Here is a 26282-nt window from a genome sequence, read left to right as displayed (position 1 = left end):
CCGCCCAGGCCCACGCGAAGGGAGGACGTGCTTCCCGCCTGGGGACGACCATGGAGGGGCTCCTAGCCCAGGGACAGGGAACCCCCATGACCCAACAGTGGGGCCCCAGGGCCACTCCCCACCGACACCCAAGAGGACCTCACCCCCATCGGGTCCCGGAGGCCCCTGGGGAGGCCCTGCCTGCCTCTGAGAGGAGGCTCGTAAAGCACCGAGCATCCGACCAGAGGCGGCGAGGACGTGACTTCTTGCCCTGGCCGGTGTGGCTCAGTGGATAGAGCGTCGGCCTGCGGACTGAAGGGTCCCGGGTTCGATGCCGGTCAAGGGCATGTACTTGGGTTGCGGGCACATCCCCAGTGGGGGGTGTGCAGGAGGCAGCTGATGGATGTTTCTCTCTCATCGATGTTTCTAACTCTCTATCCCTCTCCCTTCCTCTCTGTAAAAAATCAATAAAATTTTTTTTTTTTTTTAAATATGACTTACTTGATCTTGCCTCTGAGCGGTGCAGGTGGGAAAAACAGGCGATGGACTCCTCTCACAAGAAAAGCTCCATTTATCTTTGAATTCGACTTTTTCTTTTTCTTTTCTTTTTTTCTTCTTTTTTTGGCATTGCCGTCCACTTCAGCACCTCCATCGGTTCCGTCGAGTTCTCAAACGTGAAAATAAGCTGGAGACGGAATCCCTGCGAAACAAGGGCTCGGTCAGGGGCGAGAGCAGAGGGCTGGCCACGACCTGTGGACCAGGAGGTCAGGGTTCGGTTCCCGGTCAGGGCACAGGCCCGGGTTGCGGGCTCCAGCCCCAGTGTGGGGCGTGCAGGAGGCAGCCGATCCGTGATTCTCTCTCCTCATGGATGTCACTCTCTCTCTCCCCCCTCTCCCTGCCTCTCTGACATCATCCTATAGAATAAAAGCGTCCTGTGCTAAGTGTCTGACCTTTCCGTGGACCGCCCGACCGGTCGCAATGATGATGCGCACTGACCACCGGGGGGCAGACACTCCCACCGGTAGGTCAGCTGGCTGCTGGGACCCCGCCAGTGCACGAACCCGTGCACCGGGCCTTAGGTATAAAAATAAATAGATACAAAATACGCCTGTGATGGCCACCACTTTCAGAGCATTCCCTGTGCCCCTTCTCATGAACAGCTCAGCAGGACACAGGCCCTGAGCGGACATGACTGTTGGACAATCACACAGGCTGTGGCCAAAGAGAGAAGAGGGGAAGCTCCATGGCTTTTACCCTCCGGCCGGCCTTCCGTCACCCGCAGCAGCGGACCCGAATCTCTCACATTTTTTTTCCCAAGTTGGGGGGAGATCCACACCACTGTGTACGTGGAGGTGCCAGAACAGAAGCGCCCCAGCAGGTGGCCTTTCTGTGCAGGGGAGGGACTTGTTGGACCGGCAGATGCGCCCCTACAGGTGCGCCCACGTGCTGCCAGGCAACCAGCCAGGGACACCCCACGCTGGGCTCGGGAGGGGACGCGGGGGGCCTCGCGGGGAGCGGGAAGCCCCTTGGAGCGAACAGGCTCGGAACACAGCCCAGCGGCTTTGGCAAAGGCACCCAGACCCGTTCTCCGTGAACTTGCTCTGTTCGGCTCGTCCCGGGGGCTGTGACACTAACATACGCTCCCGGTACCTCGCTCACCGAACAGTGTCCTCAAAGCGGAACAGGGTCCTGGGAGAGGCACAGCGAGCGGTTGGCGCCAGGTCCCGGGGAGTCCGGCTTCCCCTCCCCGCCTCCCTCGGAAGCTCCAGGAGCCCAGGGTGACCCCCGGCTGGGCCACGCGCTCTCCTCCCGAGTGGCTCGCCCAGCCTGGGGACGGGGCACCGGGGGGTCCCCCAGACCAGCCCCCCACCCTCTTCCCCTGCCCTGCGCTCTCACGCCCAGAGTCTGGGAGGAAAGCGCGCGACTTGCCGGAGACCCAGGGCCAGGGACCCGGCGTGGAGGAAGCGCCTGGGAGCTGTCCATGGTGGCGCGGCGCCTGGGCACGCGTCGCCGCGGGCTCCCACCCCTCCTTCCCCCTCCACCCCGGGTGTGCCCGCCCGCCCGCCCCCGGCTCTCTCTCTCTCTCTCTCTCTCTCTCTCTCTCTCTCTCTCTCTCTCTCTCTCTCTCTCTCTCTCTCTCTCTCTCTCCAGACCGACCGCCGGAACGGAGAGAGTCGCTCCGGGCTCACCAGCTCCGGGACGGGGCGGCAGCCAGGCCCTGGCTCACACCTCAAAGGGTCCGTCCAAAGGGAGTTCTCACCTGTGGGCAGCGCTGGCCGCAGGGAGCAGGACTCGGGACCGCACATCCGGCAGCTGGCAGCGCGTGGCGTTGGGCTCCGGGGGCCGCCGAGGTGCGCTGAGAGCGAGTCCGCGGCTGGGCACCTGGGCGCACGCATGGAGCGCCTTTCTTGGGGGCACGTGCGCCCCACGGGTCCGTCCGCTCCGGAAGGTCTCCGGCCCTCGATCCCGGAGCCGCGCGCGCTGGAGACCCGGCCTGCGCTCCGCCGGGTCCCTGCCTGGCCTTCCGACCTAAGCCGGCCTTTCCCGGAGCCGCCGTGCCTTGCCGGGAACCACCGAACGCTCCTCCAGAGATGCCAGCTTGGAGCCCCCGACTGCACATCCGCGGGGGCCCTCGTGTCTTCTACGGTTCAATGGCCTCCACCCCACCACCCTGCTCGTAGCCTGGCGCCGTCCGGGAGGAGGAGGGGGGGGGGCAGAGAGGAGCCGGTGCTGAGACCCGGCGGCGGCGGCGGCGGCGCAGCGCAGACCCGTCTCCAGGCGCGCGCGCCCCTGTGCGCAGCGCGAGCGGCTCCCGGGTCGTCCAGACTCCGCAACGGGACCCTGCGAGCCGGCTCCAGCCGCAAACCCCCCGCTGAGGGCCGTCCTGGGTACGAGCCCCGCGACCCATCCAGGAGGGAGGGCTCTCTGGAAAGCCGGGGGTCTGCCCACCCCCCGCGCTGGATGCGCTCCAAGGGACACAGGCGCCCGGGCACCTGCCGCTGGCAAAGGGATCGCATGATCGATCCGCAGAGAAAAAATCTCACCGAGGACGGGGACGGGGGAGGGCGTGCGCGGGGACAGACAGACAGACAGCACGGAGCAGACAAACAGGAGCCGATGCTGACGCGTGGAGCCGCCGGCTACCCCCCCGCCACCCACGCTGCGCTCCCCTCCGAGGCTGGGCAGCCTGCGCGCCCGCCAGCGCCCTTACCTCCCGGTCGGTCGGCCGCCCCGGCGGTGCCACGCCTCCCCGGCGGGGAGCGCAGAGGCCGGCGGGTCCGGCGGCCGCCGCGGGGCGCAGAGCTCCGGGCCGCGGGCAGGCAGCGCTGGGGCGGGTCTGGGAAGCGGGGTTCAGGCCTGGCCGAGCTGCCCGAGGCTCCTGGCTCCTGGCTCTTGGCTCCTGGCTCGCGGGGCTCGGCTCGTCCGACCTCTCGGCTGCGCTGCGCTCGCGTTTCCAACCGCCGCCGCCAGCGCCCGGCTTTATAGCTGCCGCTCCGGCAGCCAGAGCGCTGGCTCCTCCCCGGGCCCAGGCGCCCCGCCGCCAGCCCGCCCCCCCTCCCGGGCTCCCTCCCGCCCGCGCCCCGGCCGGAGCCAGGCGCTCCGAGAAGGCGCCGCAGCCGCCGGGTGGGGGCGCTGGATCCCCGGCCTCGAAGCGGCGGGCTGGGCGCTGGGAGCGCAAATCCTGGCTCCAGGGTGGGAGGGTCGCGGCGCAAGGACAGAAAAATCCCCCGCGCGCTGCTGGCTCCCCGGAGGAGGAGGCCACGGAGGAGAGAGAGACCCTCACAATCTTTTTTTAAAAAAATATATTTCATTGATTTTTTACAGAGAGGAAGGGAGAGGGATAGAGAGTCAGAAACATCGATGAGAGAGAAATATCGATCAGCTGCCTCCTGCACACTCCCTACTGGGGATGTGCCCGCCACCAAGGTCCATGCCCTTGACCGGAATCGAACCCGGGACCCTTCAGTCCACAGGCCGACGCTCTATCCACTGGGCCACACCAGCCAGGGCCATCTTTTTTTGTTTGTTTGTTTAACTGGTCAGGAAAGGGTGGCCTCACCCCACTGTGGGGAGCTCGCAGGCTCTCCCAGAGGCAAATGGCTGCCCTTTGATGGAAACCGGGTCAGACACGCGGGGGGGGGGGGGTGGCTGTGGACGAGGGTCATATACTGACCTCCCTGGGCCTCAGTCTCCTCCTCAGGGAAATGGGTTCTGTGACGCTCCCCCCGCAGGACAGCAGGGAGGACTCACAAGAGGCTGGGACGGTGGCGGGACCCAGCGCATAGTGGGTGCTCAGTGCGTGGGAATCCGTCCCAGGTGTGGGCAGACCCCATCCTCGAGGGTCAAAGGTGTCATCTCTCGCTACGTCTGGCAGAGTAAACAAAGCCCCTGGTGAGGGGCCCGCCCAGGCCCCCCGGGCACCCGGCCGCTCGCCTCGCCCTCTCTGGGTCTGCCTGTTGTCTGCGAAGTGAGGGCGTGGATACCAGGTCTTCCTTCCTCCTCCATTTCTTTTTGCAGCTTACAGCTGGGCCCCCTCACCTGTGTGGCCGGAGTCCCCTGAGGACACCCGGCTCCCCTCCTTCCAGCCAGCCCGAGCCCGGGAGAACCGAGCCTGCAGGACGGTCTGCCTTCTGGGCTCACGCACCCGCTCCCTGAGGCCGCATCCGGGCTGCAGTCCGCCAGAGCCGCCTGCTGGGGTCTGGGCCCACGTCTCTGGGCGGGCAGAGCCTCCATCCCCTGGCACAGCCTGGGCAGCCAGCCCGCCCGCCCGCCCTCCCTCCCTCCCTCCAGGACCCCGCCCTGAACCAGCTGGGTGCAAAGGCAGGCCCCTCCCCAGCCTTCCTTTCCAGCAAATTCAGTGGAACCAAGTGCCCTGGTTCCTTTCCTTTAAAAATAGATTTTATGTCCTGACCGGTGTGGCTCAGTGGATAGCGCATCGGCCTGCGGACTGAAGGGTCCCGGGTTCGATTCCCATCAAGGGCATGCACCTGGGTTGCGGGCACATCCCCAGTAGGGGGCGTGCAGGAGGCAGCTGATCGATGTTTCTCTCTCAGATGTTTCTAACTCTCCATCCCTCTCCCTTCCTCTCTGTAAAAAAAAAACAACACAATAAAATATATTTTAAAAATAAATAAAAGTATATTTTATTCATTTCAGAGAGGAAGGGAGAGGGACCTAGAGAGAGAGAAGCATCCATGATGAGAGAGAACCACGGATCGGCTGCCTCCTGCATGCCCCCTAGATTAATCCCCATCTAGCCTGCAACCCGGGCATGTGCCCTTGACCGGGAATCGAACCCGGGATCCTCCCTTCCGCAGGCTGACGCTCTATCCACTGAGCCACACCAGCCAGGGCCCCTTTCCTTCCTGTAACAGGAGCCCCCCTCCCCCCACACACACACCAGAACCCACAGCCACGCGGGAGGCAGAGCACCTGGCCCAGAGGCGGCGGCTCAGCCTGGAACGGGCCTCACCCAGCGCCTGGCACGGTGGGGCCACACGCGGGCCTGCCCTTGCCCGTGGACGGGGCAGGCGTGGGGCCTACTCCCCAGAGGGCTCTGAGAAATGCTTCGTCATGTTTTTCCGAGGCCCTCACATTCCTCTCGCTTTATCTGCAGCCAGTGCCCCCCGGGGAGCAGAGCAATGATGAGTTGCAGGCGGGCTCGGCGTGTCCGCAGCCAGATTCCTCGGCCCCGGCCGCCCCGCGCCCCCACTCAGCGCCCGTGATGGACGGGCTGTGGCGGGGAATTCTCCTGCGGACGGATGCTGGCAGCACACCCACCCTGGCCAACTCCCCTCCACCCAAACGCTTGCTCTTCGAAGAGCAGATCCAGGAGCCGGGACGCCCCGTCCAGGTGGGACCCGGCCCCGTCCTTCCCCAGCTGGGCAGCCCCTCCACAGCCCGGCCGCCGGCTCCTGGCTCCCCGCCCAGCTGCCCGCGCCCTGCATTCCCACGTCCATGTCTGTCCCTGGCTGCAGAGCCACCGCCCTCTCTCTACCTGCTGGCCGACTGGCAAACCAGCCCTGAACCTGGGAAAGGCTGGCCCAGGCCTCCGGCTCCATCCTCCCAGCCTGGGGTCTGGTTTTTACCCAGAGAGACGTCAGGCCATGCCTGCGGGGACCTGGGGCCCGGAGAGGTGGGGTGAGGAGCGAAGGGACCCCACAAACACACAAGACCTCAGGCCCGGATGGCTGGCTCTCCTAGGAGAAGAGGGTCCCCGGTCGCCGGCATTTTCGATGCCACCTGCAGGGGTCGCCCTTGCACACGGAGCCTGACGCTGGCATCTGGGAAGGGAATTTCCCAGGCTGGGAGCTGGGGCCAGGTTTCCAGGCCTCAGAATGGGCCAGGTTCCGGGTCTGGTTGAAGGCAGATGAGGTTGCCTGCGAGGAGGCCAGGCCTCACTTCCCGAGGGGAGGGGGGTCGGTGGGTGCTGGGATTGGGGGCCGGGAAGCCCCAGATCGCTGGCCAACCACCAGGAGCTCTGCACAAGGATTTCTGCATCTTCCTCTTCGAGCCCAGCATCGCCAAAGAGAAAGGACGTTCCTCCCCTGCGGTGTTGCTCAGTGGGTAGAGCGTCGGCCCAAGGCCCGAAGGGTCCCGGGTTCGGTTCCCGGTCAAGGGCACAGGCCCAGGATTGTGGGCTCGATCCCCAGTGGGGGGCGTGCAGGAGGCAGCCGATCCGTGATTCTCTCTCATCATGGATGTTTCTCTCTCTCTCCCTCTCCCTTCCCCTTTGAAATCAATAAAATAATATTGATTTCACATCACAGACTCCTTTTTCTAAATGCAGAAAGCACACGTGCTCAGAGGGAAGGTAGGGGAGGGGGGGAGTGGGAGAGATCAACCAAAGGACTTGTATGCATGCATATAAGCCTAACCAAGGGACACAGACACCAGGGGGGTGAGGGCATGAGGGGGGGGGGCAGGGGGGCAATGGGGGGATAAGCACACATACGTAATACCTTCATCAACAGAGAAAAAAATTTAAGAAAAGAAGAAATCATCAAGGAAATTAGAAATATTCTGAACTAAGTGAAAATGGAAAGTACTAAATAAATAATGTGCAACGAAAAAAAATATATATTCTTTTTAAGCTTACATGTTCCTTGCAAAAGAACTTTGAAAAGTCAGATCACGGACAAAGGAGACACTGCAGCGTCGTGCCCGCACCTTACACACAGCTTGAAAAATAGAGAAAAAGGGGGAAACTGCTTCTAGCCAAGGATCGGCTCTGTCGATGTCAGTGTACGTCCGTTTCCATGTACGTTCAGGCCGCATGTGATTATAGCTGCACAGATGCACACATGTATGTAAGTTTTCCGTAAACAGTTGGCGGGGCTCAGGGGTTGAGCGTCGACCTGTGAACCAGGAGGTCAGGGTTCGATTCCCGGTCAGGGCACAGGCCTGGGTGGCAGGCTCCATCCCCAGTGTGGGACGTGCAGGAGGCGGCCGATCCATGATTCTCTCTCATCATGGATGTTTCTCTCTCTCTTCCTCTCCCTTCCTCTCTGAAAGCAATAATAATATATTTTTTAAAAAATAGTTGGATGTTTAGCTCAAAATCTCTCTCCCCAGGTTGCACACCCGGGAAGGCAGAAGCCGGCCCTCGAGGTCACGCCTACAGGGTCCAACAGTCGGTGAGCAGGAGGGGTCTACCCTGGGAGCGAGTGAGCACACGGGGGCGCCTTTATAGTTAAAACAGAACGCTTACACCTGGAATGTGGGGGCGGGAGCGGGGGTCCAGGGGTCCCTAAACATTTTGCAAAGAGGCTCAGCTTTGCACACACACACAGAGAGGCAGATTAATACTACGCCGACGTACGCATCCCACTGGCTGCACCCCAAGAGCTCGAGGCTGCCCCCTTTGCTGGGGGAGGGGGCGGGGGGTGCAGGACACATCCTCGCCTCATACATCACTGATAAGAGTGCAAACGGGTACCACCGCGGAGGGCGACCTGCCAAGATTTACGAAAATGTCTGACTCAGGAATTCCAGTCCCAATAGCTTAGCCTATAGGAATATTGGCGCAATGTAGGAAATGACAGCCTTATCCGTTGCAACCCTATTTGTAATAGGGAAAATACTAAAAAAGAGGAAACAGCCTACATGCCTAGTCATGGGGCTGATTAAATGAGGCTACATCCTCCCAAGGGAATGCTATGCAGTTATTTTAATAAAGAATCATGATAGCCCTGACCGGTGTGGCTCAGTGGATAGAGCGTCGGCCTGTGGACTGAAGGGGCCCGGGTACGATTCCGGTCAAGGGCATGTACCTCGGTTTCAGGCACATTCCCAGTAGGAGATGTGCAGGAGGCGGCTGATCGATGTTTCTCTCTCATCGATGTTTCTAACTCTCTATCCCTCTAATAAATTATATTTTTTAAAAAAAGAAGAATGATAAATGTATGTACCAAAACGAAAAAGTAAAGTGCAAAGGGATGTGTATAGCAAGCTACGATTGGTCCGAAAGGGAAACATATTAATTTATAGGAACACTAGAGGCCCAGTGCACGAAATCCATGCAAGGGGCTTGGCCCTCACGGCCCTGGCTGCCTCGCAGCCCTGCCTCCCACCCACCGGTCGTTCTGGAAGGTTGTTCTGCCGTCCGGTCTAATTAGCATATTAGCTCTTTATTATATAGGACTAGAGGCTCGGTGCATGAAATTCATGCACAGGGTGGGGGGTGTCCTTCAGCCCGGCCTGTAGCCTCTCCAATCCAGGACCCCTGTGGGATTGGGCCTAAACCGGCAGTCAGACATCCCTCTCGCAATCCGGGACCATGGGCTCCTAACTGCTCACCTGCCTGCCGGCCTGATTCCCCTCTAACTGCTCTCCCCTGCTGGCCCGATCACCCCTAACTGGCTCTGCCGTGGCCCCGCCACCATGGCTTTGTTCCAAAGGACTTCCGGAAGGTCGCCCGGAAGATGTTTGGTCTAATTAGCATATTACCTTTTTATTAGTATAGATAATTATCTAGCCCTGGCCAGCTGGCTCAGTTGGTTGGAGTGTCATCCCGTACACCAAAATGTTGTGGGTTCGATTCCTGGTCGGGGCACGTATAGGGGGCAACTGATAGATGTTTCTCTCTCACACTGATGCTTCTCTCTCTCTCTCTCTCATCAATAAGCATCTCCTCAGGCGAGGATTTAAGAACACTTTTTAAAATAATAACAAGCATTGGCAAAGTGTTGGAGAGATTGTACGCAGGGACGAGAGTGGAAAATAACTGGGCTTTCTTCAAAAAATTGCTCTGCCCCAACAATCCCACTTCGGGGAACATGGCCAAAGGAATGGAAAGCAAGGCGCTGAGGAGACAGCTGAGCACCCATGCTCACGGCAGCGTCATTGACGACAGCCAGAAGGGCCCATCAGCAGAGGCATGGATACGCAACAGGCGGTATGTCCATTCAGTGGGCTATTACTCAGCCTCAAAAATAAGACACATCCAGCCCGCTGGCGTGGCTCCGTGGTTGAGCATCCACCTAGGAACCAGGAGGTCACGGTTCGATTCCCAGTCAAGGGCACAGGCCCGGGTTGTGGGCTCGATCCCCAGTGGGGGGCATGCAGGGGGCAGCCGGTCCATGATTCTTTCTCATCATTGATGTTTCCCTCTCTCTCTCTCTCTCTCTCTCTCTCTCTCTCTCTCTCTCTCTCCCTTTCTCTCAGCGGAGAATAAAACACCATGTTTCTATGAAGGACAGCAGCTAATACTCATCGCTGCTCCATGTGTCCTGGGCCCAGGGAGTCCTGTTTGGGGGGACTGGGAAGACAGTGTAGCTGTCTGCTTCCTCTTGTGGCTTTGAAAGAAAGTGAATGTGTTTAGCCCCGACCGGTGTGGCTCAGTGGATAGAGCGTCGGCCTGCGGACTGAAGGGCCCCGGGTTCGATTCCTGTCAAGGGCGTGTACCTGGGTTGCGGGCACATCCCCAGTGGGGGCCGTGCAGGAGGCAGCCGATCGATGTTTCTCTCTCATCGTTGATGCTTCTAACTCTCTATCCCTCTCCCTTCCTCTCTGTAAAAAATCAATAAAATATTTTAAAAAAAAAAAAAAAAAAGAAAGTGAATGTGTTTCAAATCTACTCATTCCCGGGGTAACGAAGCCAAAACCCACAAAGGGCTTGAGCTGGTGTGCTCTGCAAAAGACGTCGCCGAGAAAACAGAAATAAAAAAAGAACCCGCTGGGGTGAGGGGGGCGGGGGGAGAAGACATTTGCGGACACGAAAGAAAGGGTTCATGTCCCAAACGGATGACTAATCGCCAGGAGACGGAAAGAGACAGGCGATCGGGGACGGGCGCGGGCGGGCGCCACACGCGGGCCCGTGTCTGTGAAGAGCCCCTTGTTCTCCCGGGCAATCACAGACCCGACATTTCACAACCACCGTTCGTTTACTTTTTCTTTTTTAATCCTCACCCGAGGGTATTTTTCCGTTGATTTTTAGGGAGAGCGGAAGGGAGGGGGAGAGACGGAGGGAAACATCGATGGGAGAGAGACACCTCGATGGGTCGCCTCCTGCACGCACCCCGACCAGGGCCCCGGGCCGGGGAGGAGCCTGCCGCCGAGGTCCGTGCCCTGGACCAGAATCGAACCCGGGACACTTGGGTCCGCAGGCCGACGCTCCATCCACTGAGCCACACCGGCTAGGGCTGGCAAGCTTTTTAAAAAATATATTTTTTTTTTATTGGTTTCAGAGAGCAAAGTCTGAAAGTGATGATGATGGGCAATTACCTCTTCAAATATTAAACAAACTCCTTCAAATAAATTCTTGTATCTCTAGGTCCCCGATATGCTCCCGTGACTAGTTCTGTGTGATGATGACGGCCAAGGATGTACTATGAACAGTCCCTTCGTGGCCTGTGCCCGTTGGCCTCATGGCTCCGTTATCCTATATAATAAAAGGCTGATAGGCAAGTTGTCCCCTGACCCGGAGTTCAACCGGGAGTTTGACCAGGGGGTGGGGTTGGCCGGCCAACCGCCCGTGGCCCCACCCCCCGGCCGACACTGCCCCCGATCGGCCCCCCACCCCGATTGGCGGTGGGGCCAGCCACCCTACTTCCTACGGCCCAGCCTGATCGCCCCGATCAGGGTGGACCGGCTGGAACCCCATCTGTGCATGAATTCGTGCACCGGGCCTCTAGTGAAGTCTATTTTTACATCATCTGCCATACGCTTTACAATGTCCCCCCCCCCCCCCGCAGTTTGTCACTAGGTTAGGCTATTTTTTTTACTAAGCAACTTGTGTGTGTGTGTGGATAAGAGGTTTTTATTTGTTTATTTCAGAGAGAACGGGAGAGGGAGAGAGAGAAACAACAATGAGGAGAGAGGATCATGGACCTGCAGCCTCCTGCACGCCCCACACTGGGGATGGAACCCGCAACCCAGGCATGTGCCCTGATTGGGAATCGAACTGTGACCTCCTGGGTCATATGTCGATGCTCAACCACGGAGCCATGCCGGCCAGGCGCAACTTGCACACCCTATATAATAAAAGGCTAATATGCAAATTGACCTATGGGTGGAACAACCGGTTGCTGTGACGTGCACTGACCACCAGGGGGCAGACGCTCAGCCAGAAGCCGGGCTCAGGGCTGGCGAGGGCAGCGGGCTCCCGGCCTGCGAGAGGGCACAGGCCAGGCTGAGGGACTCCCCCCTCCCCCGCACCAATGTCGTGCACTGGGCCTATAGTTCTTAATAAATCAGATCTAGACATCGACGCCTTGGCGGTCTCGAGCAGCAACGATAACAGCTCCGTTCGGGCGAGAACAGGGTGCTGAGCCAGCCCAGGGGGTGGGGGTGAAGGAAGGCCCTCTCGACCACAGAGCCTGGTGGGAGGGAGCCTTCCCATCTCAAGACTCCTCGCCTGGAACCATCTATGCCTGCGAAAGCCAGTGTCTCCGTCCTTTCCCCCGTCACGTGCCTTGGCGGTGAGGATTCCCGCCCCGGCCAGTGTGGCTCAGTGGGTAGAGCGTCGGCCTACGGGCTGAAGGGTCCCGGGTTCGATTCCCACTCAGGGCACATGCCCGGGTTGTGGGCTCGATCCCCAGTGTGGGGTGTGCAGGAGGCGGCCGATTCGCGATTCTCTCTCATCGTGGATGTTTCTCTCTCTCACTCCCTCTCCCTTTTTCTCTGAAATGGATAAAAAATAAAAACAAAAGTAAACAAGACTGCTTGACCAGACGAGGACGCCCCGGGCACAGAGAGGCGCGTTGGTTAGCATGTTGCTGCACAGCTGGCTCTGGGTCTGGGTCTGGATGTGGGCAGAGGCAGGAGGAAGGAAGGGTGATATTTGGCTGCCCGAGTGATCAGAGGACAATGTTATTTTGTCTTCCTGGTGTTTTCCAGGGAGAAATTCCTGGCAGCCACGTCGCTAGATAAGGCTTCAGATTTCAAGGTGCTTTACAAAGTTTGTCCCCGTCTGGCGTGCAAGGTTAGCATTTATCTGGCCTGGCCGGTGTGGCTCATGCAGGGGGCAGCAGGTCCATGTCTCTCTTTCTCTCTCTCTCTCTCTTCCTTCCTCTCTCTCTAAAAGCAATAAAAGATCTTTTAAAAAGAGAAAAAGAGCCCTGACCGGTGTGGCTCAGGGGATAGAGCATCGGCCTGCGGACGGAGGGGTCCCGGGTTCAATTCCGGTGAAGGGCGTGTACCTTGGTTGCAGGCACATCCCCAGTGGGGGGCGTGCAGGAGGCAGCCGATCCACGATTCTCTCTCATCAATGTTTCTAACTCTCTATCCCTCTCCCTTCCTCTCTGTAAAAAAACAATCAAATGTATTTTTTTAAAAAAAGAGAAAGGAAAAAACAAAGATATATCTGAGTCCTTCCTTAAAAAAAAAAAAGTGCCCATTTATCCAAAAGCTTTAGCACCAACAGGTCTTATGGCTTTAAATATTTGTATCAACTTTATGATTTAAAATGGCATTTTATCATTTAAATCCATTTGCAGGCAGTCCTCCGGTTACGTCAGACTCAGCGTACGTCGTTTCGTGGTTACATCGCCACCTCCCATTTATTTATTAAAAAAAAGTTCCGGCCCTGACCGGTGTGGCTCAGTGGATAGAGCGTCGGCCTGCGGACTGAGGGGTCCCGGGTTTGATTCCGGTCAAGGGCATGTACCTTGGTTGCGGGCACATCCCCAGTGGGGGGTGTGCAGGAGGCAGCTGATCGATGTTTCTCTCTCATCGATGTTTCTGACTCTATCCCTCTCCCTTCCTCTCTGTAAAAAATCAATAAAATATATTTTTTTTAAAAAGTTCTGTCATTTCGACATATGTACCTATATGCTTTATGTTTTTTATTATTTATTTACCACAAGGAAAGGTCAGGAATTGTTATCTTTTACATTTTTTTTACTGTTATGCACGTGGGTTCCGACGTACGGAAAATCACGGTATGTCGTGCCGTGGGAACGGATCCCCAACGTAACGCAACGCGAGGACCTGCTGTATTTGATACTAGAGGCCCGGTGCACGAATTCGTGCACATGTGGGGGCCAGCCGGCCCACCCTGATGCAGGGGGAGGGGGGCGCCAATGGGGCTGGGCAGGCTGGGGGAAGGGCTGCGGGCAGTTGGCCGGCCGGCCCCACCCCCTGGTCGAACTCCCAGTCAAGGGGACAAGGTGCCTATTAGCCTTTTATTACGTCGGATATGTATTCACTCGATGGTTTGCTTAAGTCTGAAAGTGCTGATGATGGGCAGTCACCTCTTCACATATTAAACAAACTCCCTCAAATAACTATCTTCGCCGACTCTGTCCTGCGAAATGCAGTTGCATTACTTGCCTCTCTAGGTCCCTGATATGCTCCCGTGACTAGTTCTGTGTGATGATGACGGACAAGGATGTACTATGAACAGTCCCTCCCTGTCCTGTGTTCGTTGGCCTCATGGCTCCGTTATCCTATATAATAAAAAGCTGATAGGCAAATTGTCCCCTGACCCGGAGTTAGACCCGGAGTTTGACCAGGGGGCGGGGCTGGCCAGTCAACCTCGGGCGGCCCCTCCCCCCAGCTGGCCCGGCCTGATCGGCCCTGATCGGGGTGGGTAGCCTGGACCCCCCATCTGTGCATGAATTCGTGCACCGGGATTCTAGTTAAGTTTATTTTTACATCATCTGCCATATGCTTTACAATGTCCCCCCCTCCCCCCCGTTTGTCACTAAGTTAGGCTATTTTTTTACTAAGCAACTATGCTTAGTTATATGCTAATTAGACCGGACGTCTTCTGGACGTCCTTCCAGACACAGCCATGGTGGCAGGGGCTGAGGCAGAGGCTGTTAGAGGCGACCAGGCCAGCAACGTGTGTGTGTGTGTGTGTGTGTGTGTGTGTGTGTATAAGAGGTTTTTATTTGTTTTGTTTTTATGTCAGAGAGGAAGGGAGAGGGAGAGAGACAGAAACATCCATGATGAGAGAGAATCAAGGATCGGCTGCCTCCCGCACGCCCCCCGCCACGGGGGCTGGAGCCCGCAACCCGGGCCTGTGCCCTGATGGGGAATCGAACTGCGACCTCCTGGTTCCTAAGTTGATGCCCCACCCCTGAGCCACGTACGCCTTTTCTCTCTGAGCTTCTCCCCAAAGTCTTCTGGGTTCTACCTGACGAAAGCCCGTCCGGCCCCCGACAAAGGGAGCGACGTGCTTGAGCCCCAGGGGATTCCTCCGAAACCGAACCAGAACGTGCGGCTCATCATTCCTTTCTCAGGGGGAGGGAGGGAAGGAAGACACAGCCACGGGCCCGGCTCCGATCCATGCATCCTTTATTCCGCGGCGTCCGAGCCACAGCACGCGGGCCGGCCCTCGACCGCGGTCCCGCCTGACAACGGTCTGAGGCTGACAGTACATTTAAGGCTTTTCAATTTGAGGAGGAAAAAAAAGAGAGAAAAGAAATGAAAGCAAAACCCCTCCAAACCCAAACCCAAACCCAAACCCCCTCCCAAGACGAGCAGCGTAGCAACGTTAAGCATCTCCCGTGTCGGACGCGCAGGAGACGCACCTCCAGTGTCCAAACCCACGTCCCCGCGACACTAAGAAGGTGCGTTCCGTGGAATTTCAGGGACATCAGTTCTTCAAAGCGTCCACGGGTCGTTTTCTTTTTCTTCCTTTCTTGTTTTTTTCTTTTTTTTGTCTTGGAAATGGTATAAAAATTTGTTTTTAATAGCAAAACCTAGGAATAAAAACGTATTAACAAAATGTACTCAATCGTGTACATTACAAACGAGGAATCTGCAGTTCATTGATGGATCCTGACGGGGGGTCGGGGGGCGGGGGTGGGGACCAGGACCCATCAGGGATCTATGCACAAGGTCATGGCAAATACGGACGGGACTTCGTAAAAAGCTTACGGGGAGGGTTTGCCGGGAGGAAAAGGCCGGCCGGGCTCTGGTTAGAGGACCAACCCGACAGTAATAAATGGAAACCCGGAGTAATAAATGGAAACTTGAGAAAAAAAAACAAAAAACAAAAAAAAAAAACACCAGTTTTCTTTTTGTTTAAGGACATTCCCATGATGGCTCCATGGTTCTAGTTGCTGAAGCTGGTCAGAGTAGGTCCAGTAGATACCCTTCCAATGATCTGTTTTGGGGAAAAGGCCGGCATGGTAAACAAAGTTAAGGGCCCCGGCCGGTGTGGCTCAGTGGACAGAGCGTCGGCCTGCGGACCGAAGGGTCCCGGGTTCGATTCCGGTCAAGGGCACAGACCTCGGTGGCAAGCTCTTCCCCGGCCCAGGCCCTGGTTGGGGGCTCGTGCAGGAGGCAGCCCATCGATGGGTCTCTTTCTCTCTCTCTCTCTTCCATTCTCTCTAAAACAGTGGTTCTCAACCTTCTTAATGCCGCGACCCTTTAATACGGTTCCTCATGCTGTGGGGACCCCCAACCATCACATTATTTTCGTGGCTACTTCATCACTGTCATGTTGCTACTGTGATGAATCGTCATGTAAATACCTGATATGCAGGATGGATTTTCATGGTTACACATTGAACATCATAAAAGCATAGTGATGAATCACAGAAACAATCTGTAATTATCTATGTGTTTTCCGGGGGATCTTAGGCAACCCCTGCGAAAGGGCCGTTCGACCCCCAAAGGGGTCGCGACCCACAGGCTGAGAACCAACCGCCGCTCACAAAGATCAATGGAAAAATAGCTTCGGGCGAGGATTAACCAAAAAATTAAAAAATAAAAGAAAGGAAAAAGGCTAAGGAATTTTAGTCACCAGTGTTTCAGTTGCTCTATCACAGCTTCACCCGTGAATGTGGAGGACATGGGGGAGGGACGGGGGAGGGGGGTCCTGCTTCAATGAACCCCAAGTGATGGGTAAGGAAGCCACGCAGCTGGGAGGATCCTCACACAGCATGAGAACCCGTTGTCCGCCCCCCAGCCCCCCTTCCCGACCCCCCACAAGGTCACGGAGCTGGGAGGCCACAGCAGGTCCGAGTCGGAGGTGGTGTGAATCAGTAGAAATTCTCTAGCTACGCGGCCGAGGCCTCCCGGCTCTCGGGTGAGAACAGTGAGAACGCTGGCGTCCGGGCCGTGGCCGTGGCCGTGGCCGTGGCCGCCACCCGGGGAGAGCATGTGCGGGAACAGAGGGCCCGGAGTTCGCTGTCACTGAGGTAAGAACCCGGGGCGCCCTCAGGAGTTGGGGAGTTCGTGGGAGATGAACTGTTTTAGTCTTTCCAGGTATTGTGCGTAAAGCTCTATGTCATTGTGGCCGGCGCCCTCCACCCAGAGGGGCTCCACGGCCCGTGGGCAGCGCTCGTACATGGCCAGGCCGTGCGAGAAGTCGATGACCTCGTCCTCCGTCCCGTGAATGACCAGCACCGGGGAGGTGACCTTAGAAATCTTGTCGATGCTGCGGAGAGAAGAGGGCGGGGAGGCGAGAAAGGACCCTTGAGTGAAGCTCACAGACGACATCCCACACCTCCTCCTCCTCCTCTTTTTCCAGGACAGCGGTTCTCAACCTGGGGGTCGCACGACCCTTTCGCAGGGGTCGCCTAAGACCATCGGAAAACACATCTATAATGACAGATTGTTTTTGTGATGGATCGCGACGCTTTCATGATGTTCAATTTGTAACCATGAAAATAAAGGGTGTCCCCAAATTCACGCAAGAAGTAGTTTTGATAGAAAACACAGGTTTATAATTAAAAATTGTAAATGTTTTATTGATTCGTAAAGTAGACAGTCTAGGGCTATGTGTGGAATAGCACATCGGGTCCGTGGCCTCCCCGGCTTTGCTGGCACAGACGCAAAGCCGCGGTCTCCATGGGTCTCCCTTGTCCCTGCTCCTGGGCCATCACTGGTCCTTGGGGATGCTCATCCAATGGAAGGGATTGGCATCAAAGGGCAACAGATATGAGAATCTGATCCAATCAACCAAGTCAAATCAGGCTTTTATTTATTTTGTTGTTGTTGTTAATGCTCACGCAGAATTCAAATCTTGCGTGAATTTAGGGACACCCTTTACACCCTGCATATCAGGTATTTACATGACGATCCATCACAGCAGCCACATGACAGTGATGAGGTAGCCACGAAAATAATTCTATGGTTGGGGGTCCCCACAACAGGAGGAACTGTATTAAAGGGTCGCGGCGTTAGGAAGGTTGAGAACCACTGCTCTAGAAATCCTTAATTTTAAGATACTTTTTATTGATGTCAGAGAGGAAGGGAGAGGGAGAGAGAGCAACATCCATGATGAGAGAGAATCACGGATCGGCCGCCTCCTGCACGCCCCCCACTGGGGATCGAGCCCACAACCCAGGCCTGTGCCCTGAGCGGGAATCGAACCCTGACCTCCTGGTTCCTAGGTCGACGCCCAACCACTGACCTGGGCGTCTTAGGGACCTTTCTTCCTTTTTTTTTAAAAAAAATATATTTTATTGATTTTTTACAGAGAGGAAGGGAGAGGGATAGAGAGCTAGAAACATCGATGAGAGAGAAACATCGATCAGCCGCCTCCTGCACACCCCCCACCAGGGATGTGCCCGCAACCCAGGTCCATGCCCTCGGCCGGAATCGAACCCGGGACCCTTCGGACCGCAGGCCGGCGCTCTACCCGCTGAGCCACACCGGCCGGGCAGGGACCTTTCTCTTCAGAGCGATGGCGCACAGGGTCACACAATGGCCAGAGCCGGGAGCCTTCGCCCTTCGCACAGGGCACCTCGCGGGGCGTGGGCGAGGAGAAAGGTCGTCTGTGCAGCAGGAGGGTCCGCAGCTCAGCGATAACCCGCCGCCGAGGCCGAACGCATCCCTCCGCCTGCGAACTGGGCCCGGCCGCCCAGCCGAGTCCCCAGCCAAGATCAGCCTCGCAGGTGAAGGGCCGTGTTTATAGCCCGGCCGGTGTGGCTCAGTGGATAGAGCGAGGCCTGCGGACGGAAGGGTCCCGGGTTCGATTCCGGTCAAGGGCATGTACCTGGGTTGCGGGCACATCCCCAGTGCGGGCTGTGCAGGAGGCAGCTGATCGATGTTTCTCTCTCTCTGATATTTCTAGCTCTCTATCCCTCTCCCTTCCTCTCTGTAAAAAAATCAATAAAATATATTTAGGGGGGGAAAAAAAGAGTCGTGTTTATAGCCCGGCCGGTGTGGCTCAGTGGATAGAGCGTCGGCCTGTAGACTGCAAGGTCCCGGGTTCGATTCCAGGTCAAGGGCACAGGCCCGGGTTGCGGGCTCAATCCCCAGTGGGGGGCGTGCAGGAGGCAGCCAATCGCTGATTCCCTCTCATCATGGATGTTTCTCTCTCTCTCCCTCTCCCTTCCTCTCTGACATCAATAAAAATATATTTTAAAAAAAGAGTCGTGTTTATAAACTGCCTCCCCCTGCATGTAACATCAAAGCCCTAATTGGTGTTGCTCAGTAGACAGAGCTCCGGCCTGCGGACTGAAGGGTCCCAGGTTCGATTCCGGTCAAGGGCACATGCCCAGGTTTTGGACGGGATCCCCAGTGGGGGGCGTGCGGGAGGCAGCCGACGGATGTTTCTTTCTCATCAATGTTTCTATCTCTTCCTCTCTCTTACTTTGTCTCTCTCTAAAAATCAACAACAACAAAATATATATTTTTTAAAAAGTGTGCAAGTCCCTGACGGCATAAAAACATTTTTTTAAAAAAATCAAGGAATGCCCTGACGGGTGTGGCCCAGTGGATAGAGCATCGGCCTGCGGACGGAAGGGTCCCGGGTTCGATTCCGGTCAAGGGCATGTACCTGGGTGGTGGGCACATCCCCAGTAGGGGGCGTGCAGGAGGCAGCTGATCGATGTTTCTCTCTCTCCCCCTTCCTCTCTCTCTAAAACCAATAAGTAAAAATTGTTTTTTTAAAAAAGGGAGTGTGGGCAGGCTAGAAGGGGTCAATAGAAAAAAACGGGGGGGACATATGTAATACTTTCAAAATAAAGATTTTTTAAATATGTATTTTTATTGCTTTCAGAGAGGAAAGGAGAGGGAGAGAGAGAGAGAAACATCCATGATGACAGAGAACCATGGACCGGCTGCTTCCTGCACGCCCCCAACTGGGGATGGAGCCCGCAACCCGGGCATGTGCCCTGACCGGGAATCGAACCCGGGACCCTTCAATCAGCAGGCCGACGCTCTACCCACTGAGCCACACCAGCCAGGGGCAAAAATAAAGATTTTTTTTGAAAAAAGAACATGGGCAGGGACCCTCCTTTAAGAGATCTTCGTTTTTCATTTCTTTCTTTATTATGCTTTTTAATCTTCGCTGGAGGATACGTTCCCATGGATTTTTAGAGAGAGTGGAAGAGAGCGGGAGAGAGAAGAGAGAGACATCGATGCGAGAGAGACGTGTGCCCTGGCCGGGAATGGAACCGTGACCTCCTGGTTCATAGGTCAAGGTCGACGCTCAGCCCCTGAGCCCCGACGGCCGGGCCCCCGAGGCCGCGTTTAGCCCGATGCCCGCACCCTCCACCCTCCGGCAAACACTGGCGGCTGCTTGACCGTTAAGGAGTGAGCTGAAGAGTCATTCAGAAAGGCTGTTCCCTCTGTTGCCAGGGCAACGCATGCCCAGCACCTCCCTTGCAGCCACTGGCCGGCCTCTCGTTGCCAATTCAGCGCCAACCAGGCCGCCCGGGAGGCGCCCGTCGGCCACTTGGCATTCCCGGCCGCAGCCCTGGAGTGGGCAGCGCCGGGCGCTCCCAGGGCATGGAATTCACCGGGTCCCGACACACGCGGCCCTGAACTGGCTCACCCCGGGGGTGCCCATGTCCCTCCTAGTAACAGCACAGGCCGTGTCATGCACAATCACGTGGCCACAGTTCACCCCCAGCGACTGCAGAGGGACCCTCAAAATCCTCAAAGCCCGGCCGGTGTGGCTCAGTGGTGAGCGTCGGCCTGTGAACCAGGAGGTCCGGGTTTGATTCCCGGTCGGGGCACAGGCCCGGGGTGCAGGGGTCGATCCCGGGCCGGGGAGCACGCGGGAGGCAAGCGACAGATGTTTCTTTCTCACATCAGCGTTCCTCTCTTGCTCTCTCTCTCTTTCCTGTTCCCTCAATATCCATGAACATGTCCTCAGGTGAGGATTAAAAAAAGTCCCTCGCGCCAGTGCTCAGTGCCGAGCAGGCCAGCCCCTCGATGGACGGGTCCCGGGTTCGATTCCGGCCAAGGGCATGGACCTTGGTTGCGGGCACATCCCCAGTGGGGGGCGTGCAGGAGGCAGCCGATCGATGCTTCTCTCTCATCGATGTTTCTAACTCTATCCCTCTCCCTTCCTCTCTGTTAAAAATCAATGAAATATATTTAAAAATAAATGAATACAAATAAAAATCGATCCATGGAAACGTACCCTGGGGTGAGGATCCACAACAGCAAGAAGCAAACCTGTGGGCGCTTGCAGTCCGCCTCAGCGTGTGCGCCCCACACTAAGCACCCGTCACGCCCTCTGCACGTGGCACTCGGGAGTCAGCAGCCCACGCTCCCCCGGTGCACGAACTCTGATCCCCGAGTTCCCTTCCTCCCTCCCTCCCCCGGCATCAACCTATGAACCAGGAGGTCAGGGTTCGATGCTCTGTCTCCCACACAGACAGCTGAAGCAGGAAAGCCCGGAGGCCGGTCCGAGCGAACAGGGCCCTCAGACGCCATCGGGTGGATCTGCAAGGCAGGCCACACCCTGAGGACCATGCCTCGCCCAGCGGGCGTGTCCGGTCACCTCCGTGTCCCCGAAAGCGCCGGCACAGGGGTGACAGTTACCAGCGGCGACGGACCAGGACTGGGGGCGTGGGGCGCCCCGGGCACCGCGGGCGGGCGGGCGGGCTTACCTGGGGAACACGTCGAAGCAGTACGTCTTCCGGGTGTCGGGAAAGGCCACGCGCAGGCCGGACATGAGCGGCGAGTGGAGGATGACGGCGGCGCACTCGTACCGGGAGGCCAGGTCCACGGTGGGCACGGTGCCAATGCTCTGCCCGTACAGGATGATGTTCTCGGGGCTCACGCCGTACCTGCGGGGCCAGAGGAGCGCGCCGTGAGCGAGGAGTGGCCGGGAGAGAGGCCGAAGCCACGTGTCTGCCCGGCCGAGTGGGGCTCAGGGGCTGAGCGTCGACCTACGAACCAGGAGGTCGGGGTTCGATTCCCGGTCAGGGCACAGGCCGGGGTGGCGGGCTCAGTCCCCAGTGTCGGGTGTGCAGGAGGCAGCCGATCCGTGATTCTCTCTCATCATGGATGTTTCTCTCTCTCCCTGTCCCCTCCTCTCTGAGATCAATGCTAATAAATAAAAAGCCAGGGGCTGTGACGACTTAAACAACCAGATGACCAAACAGGCTGCGTGGGGCGACCAGGCCGGCGGGGGGGGGGGGGGGGGGCAGTGAGGGGCAACCAGGTTGGAAGCGGGGAGCAGTAAGGAGCGATCAGGCCGGCAGGGGGGCAGTGAGGGGTGATCAGGCAGGCAGGCATGTGAGCGGTTAGGAGCCAGCGGTCCAGGATCGTGAGAGGGATGTCCGACTGTCAAACCAACAGTCCGACATCCCCTGAGGGGTCCTGGATAGCAGAAGGTGCAGGCTGGGCTGAGGGAACCGCCACCCCCCACCCCCACCCCACCACCCCCACCCCTTTGCACAGTGCATGAATTTCATGCACCGGGCCTCTAGTAAAAAAAAAAAATAAAGAAAACCACAGTATCTTACACGCATGGGACCCACATCGTACGCTTCGGCTTAAAATGAACGTGAACCCGGCAAAAGCAGGCGTTACCGCGACCCTCGGGACACGCGACGGACACGCCACCTTCTACGACGTTTTGCAACAACAGTGACCGGACATTTTTATTCTGAACCATTAACTACATGCATTTCGCTCTTCGATGTTACAGTCACCTCGCTCTCTGCGTTTCCCCGGATGTAGACGCTGTGGTAATCCCGTCTGTATTTCTGATATTAAAAACAGGCAGCTCAGTGGCTTGGAGGGTTGAGGGTCGTCCCGTGCACTGGGAGGGTCCCGGCTCCATCCCCGTTCCAGGCACGTGCCCAGCTGCAGAACAGATCCCCCGGCGGGGTGTGTGCGGAGGCAACTGATCAGCTTCTCTCCCACATCGATGTGTGTGTTTCTCTCTCTCTCTCTCTCTCTCTCTCTCTCTCTCATCAATAAGAAACACGTCCTCAGGTGAGGATTACACACAGCAACAACAGCGTGCTGGGCCAATCATAACACCGTGAGGAAGAGCCCTTCTGGCCGGGCCAGCGTGGCAACCGGGTTGGGCATCCACCTAGGAACCAGGAGGTCAGGGTTCGATTCCCGGTCGGGGCACAGGCCCGGTTAGGGGGGCGTGCAGGAGGCAGTCGATCCCTGATTCTCTCTCATTACTGACTAGAGGCCCAGTGCACGGATTCGCGCACCGGTGGGGTCCCTCGGCCTGGCCTGTGCCCTCTCGCAATCCGGGACCCCTCGGGGGATGTCAGTGAGCGGGTTTTGGCCCGATCCCCACAGGCCAGGCCGAGGGACCCCACCGGTGCACGGAGCCTCTAGGATGCATAGAAGATCTTTGGTTAATCTCTTCCCTCCCTCCCCGTTCCCCCATCCCCTCTGAGATTCATCAGGCTGTTCCCTGTTTCCATGCCTGTGCGTTGAGCGTCTGCCCCCTGGTGGTCAGTGCACGTCATGGCTACCGGTCGAACGGTCGCTTAGACTTTTATACATATGGATGTTTCTCTCTCTCACCCCCTCTCCCTTCCTCTCTGAAATCAATAAAAAAAATTTAAAAAATACAAAATACAAAGCATTTAGAACGCGGCCTTCGGTTCCCCCTCAGCCTGGAGGACGTGCCCTGTGTGATCGCCCGGGGGAACGCCCCGTCACCCCGAGGAGGTAGAAGACGACCTGTTCGCTTTCCTTCGACGGAAGGCTTTCTGTGCCGACTGCACAGTGGGCTCTGGGGCCCCTCGCAGACACGCCGCATCCTGTTCAGGGGACCGGCCTTGCCTTTGTCCCATGGGGCGGGGGGGGGGGGGGGGGGGGCGTCCACATCCCCTCGGAGGAAGCGAGCTTGGCCCGGGGCCCCCGACGGGGAAGTCCCTGGTGTAAATATTTCAGGGCTCCCGTTCCGGGTGGAAATACCTTCCGTCCCAGGACAGAGGCGAGCGGCCAAGGGCACTCAGGGGCATGTGAGCTGCAGGAGGAGGGGGTGTGAGCGGACGGAGACAGCCTCACAGACGGGAGAGCCGCGCTGGGGGGAGCGGAGGGGCCGACCGTGCAGGGAAGCAGGTGGGTAAACAGGGCTGTCGGGCGGAGGACACAAACACCGCCAGGAAGGGCAGCCTGCGGGCACATTCACCGCCAACCACACCCTCCCGGCCGCGGCCAGAGCTGTGCGCTCACCGTTTAATTATGAGGAAGAGACAGAAGCATCCATCGCTGAAATGTGCTCATCCCCCCCCCTTTTTTTTTAAAAATATATTTTATTGATTTTTTACAGAGAGGAAGGGAGAGGGATAGAGAGTTAGAAACATTGATGAGAGAGAGACATCGATCAGCTGCCTCCTGCACACCCCCCACTGGGGATGTGCCCGCAACCCAGGTACGTGCCCTTGACCGGAATCGAACCCGGGACCCTTCAGTCCGCAGGCCGACGCTCTACCTGCTGAGCCACACCGGCCAGCGCCAGCTGCTGTATCTTTCAGAGCATGTCCCCCTCCCCCACGTCCCTGGGCGGGGGGACAGGTGCCCAGCTCTGGCCAGCGCGGGGGATCCCCTTCGGGGACCAGCGTGAGTGGAGCCATGACGGGCCTGGGGCGCCCTCTGTCACCCACAGAACGGGCCTCCTTAAGGATCCCCGCGCAGAGGACAGCGAGGCCGCCGGAGGGAGTGGCCGAGCCCAGACGGCACCATGGAAGGCCCCCACTGGGCCTGGCCAGCTGGAGTTTGGACCTGGGTGGCGCTCACAGGGCTATGTGAGCCGCAGGGAGGAGTGGTCAGGACTGGGGGTGGGGGGGGTGGGGGGGTGCGGGCTGGGGCCGGGGCCGGGGCCGGGGCCGGGCGTGGAGATGCCCAGGGCGGGTGAGCAGGAGTTGTGACCGTGGCAACCAGACCAGCGAGGTCTGAGTCCCCTTATCTGACCTCCGTGCAGCCCGCGTCCCCGGCCACAGACGGGAGGGCGTGTGGTCCCCTGGCCTGCGGGGGGCTGGGGGGGGAAGAAGTGAGGGAACGAGGGAGGCCCCAGGCAGTCCCCTCTCCCCCCTCAGCCGCTTGCCTGTTTCCATCTCCAGGTGTGGCCCCACCGGGATCTGACGAGGCCCCGGGGGGATCTGAGTGGCCCCAGGGGATCTGAGTGGCCCCACCGGGATCTGAGTGGCCCCGGGGGATCTGAGTGGCCCCACCGGGATCTGTCGAGGCCCCACCGGGATCTGACGAGGCCCCGGGGGATCTGAGTGGCCCCACCGGGATCTGAGTGGCCCCGGGGGATCTGACGAGGCCCCGGGGGGATCTGAGTGGCCCCGGGGGATCTGACGAGGCCCCACCGGGATCTGACGAGGCCCCGGGGGGATCTGAGTGGCCCCAGGGGATCTGACGAGGCCCCGGGGGGATCTGAGTGGCCCCGGGGGATCTGACGAGGCCCCACCGGGATCTGACGAGGCCCCAGGGGGATCTGAGTGGCCCCTGGGGATCTGATGAGGCCCCACCGGGATCTGACGAGGCCCCAGGGGGATCTGAGTGGCCCCTGGGGATCTGACGAGGCCCCACCGGGATCTGACGAGGCCCCGGGGGGATCTGAGTGGCCCCTGGGGATCTGACGAGGCCCCACCGGGATCTGACGAGGCCCCAGGGGGATCTGAGTGGCCCCGGGGGATCTGACGAGGCCCCACCGGGATCTGACGAGGCCCCAGGGGGATCTGAGTGGCCCCTGGGGATCTGACGAGGCCCCACCGGGATCTGACGAGGCCCCGGGGGGATCTGAGTGGCCCCAGGGGATCTGACGAGGCCCCGGGGGGATCTGAGTGGCCCCGGGGGATCTGACGAGGCCCCACCGGGATCTGACGAGGCCCCAGGGGGATCTGAGTGGCCCCAGGGGATCTGATGAGGCCCCGGGGGATCTGACATGGCCCCAGGGGGATCTGTGAGGCCCCGGGACAGAAGACGACAGGTGAATCTGAGACCAGGAGGCGGCCCGCTGTCCATTCCGGCCACGCGGCCGTTCACAGAGATCCCCTTCGGAGTGGTGTGCGCACACGCTGACCGGAAGTCTGTTAACACACACGGCCCTGGGGCAGACCCTCCATTATGGCACCCGACTCGGTCCCTTTTCCTAGAGTTCCCCGTCTCCATTCTGTTTCCAGAACCTTCTACTCCCCATATCCCTTCTCTCCCGAGATGAGGGGTGCCCACAGGAACCCACCAAGGGACCCAGGAGCCGGTGGACACACAGGCCCCTCTCTGGGCGGCACCCCGCCATCCGAACGCATCCGGCGCAGGATTCCAGTGTCTGTATTTGGACACTCGAGGGCAGTGGTCAGGGAGTCGTCCGCTTCTAAAACATCCCCTTCATCCGCCACAGGCTGGGGGAGCGGGGGGGGCCGTGGGCTCCCCAGGACAGCCTGACTCCGGTGGTCTCACCCATGCAGACCTTCATTTCCTTCTCAGACGAGGCCGGAGGTGGCGTCCACAGACACGGCGATTTGGGTGCCTGGTGGCGGGCAGACCTAACGGAGCGCGGGCCGCGTCCTGACGCCGGACACACAGGAAGCCCCTGGGGCACCGGGACGGCCTGTGCGCGGGTGGGCGATCCACAGGCCGGGCCAGCGGCCACGGTCCACCCCACGCACCGGCTGTGGCCCGGGCGACGCCCGCGGGACCCGCCTGCCGAGGCCGACGCGACCCCGGAGACACTC

The 26282-nt window shown here is 58.6% G+C and overlaps 1 protein-coding gene and 1 long non-coding RNA gene across 3 annotated transcripts in view; both read right to left on the bottom strand.

Moving 5' to 3' along the window:
* LOC308535919 overlaps positions 1-3195 on the bottom strand; it is a 62206-nt gene extending 59011 nt beyond the window's left edge. The window contains exons 1-2 of the long non-coding RNA XR_013997320.1: positions 2240-3195; positions 481-679 (exon numbers count right to left, since the gene is read on the bottom strand). This is a non-coding gene — a long non-coding RNA (uncharacterized lncRNA). The remainder of the gene's footprint in view (positions 1-480; positions 680-2239) is intronic.
* An 11873-nt stretch (positions 3196-15068) lies between these two features.
* The window catches only part of ABHD17C (abhydrolase domain containing 17C, depalmitoylase), a gene marked incomplete at its 5' end in the record, with an annotated part of 32796 nt that continues 21582 nt past the window's right edge, over positions 15069-26282 (bottom strand). Inside the window, 3 exons of one of the 2 annotated variants that reach the window (XM_081114929.1) lie at positions 15069-15128; positions 16724-16813; positions 21228-21407. In XM_081114929.1, the coding sequence (XP_080971055.1) occupies positions 15116-15128; positions 16724-16813; positions 21228-21407 (283 nt within the window). In that variant the 3' untranslated portion in view covers positions 15069-15115. Of the gene's footprint in view, positions 16814-21227; positions 21408-26282 lie in introns of both variants that reach the window. The other variant, XM_081114928.1, reaches the window with a different exon arrangement.

Source organism: Myotis nattereri, assembly GCF_964212035.1.
Source record: "Myotis nattereri genome assembly, chromosome: 21".
Taxonomy (NCBI): domain Eukaryota; kingdom Metazoa; phylum Chordata; class Mammalia; order Chiroptera; family Vespertilionidae; genus Myotis; species Myotis nattereri.
The sequence above is the reverse complement of the archived record's forward strand: the minus strand, read 5'-3'. Positions and strand labels throughout refer to the sequence as shown.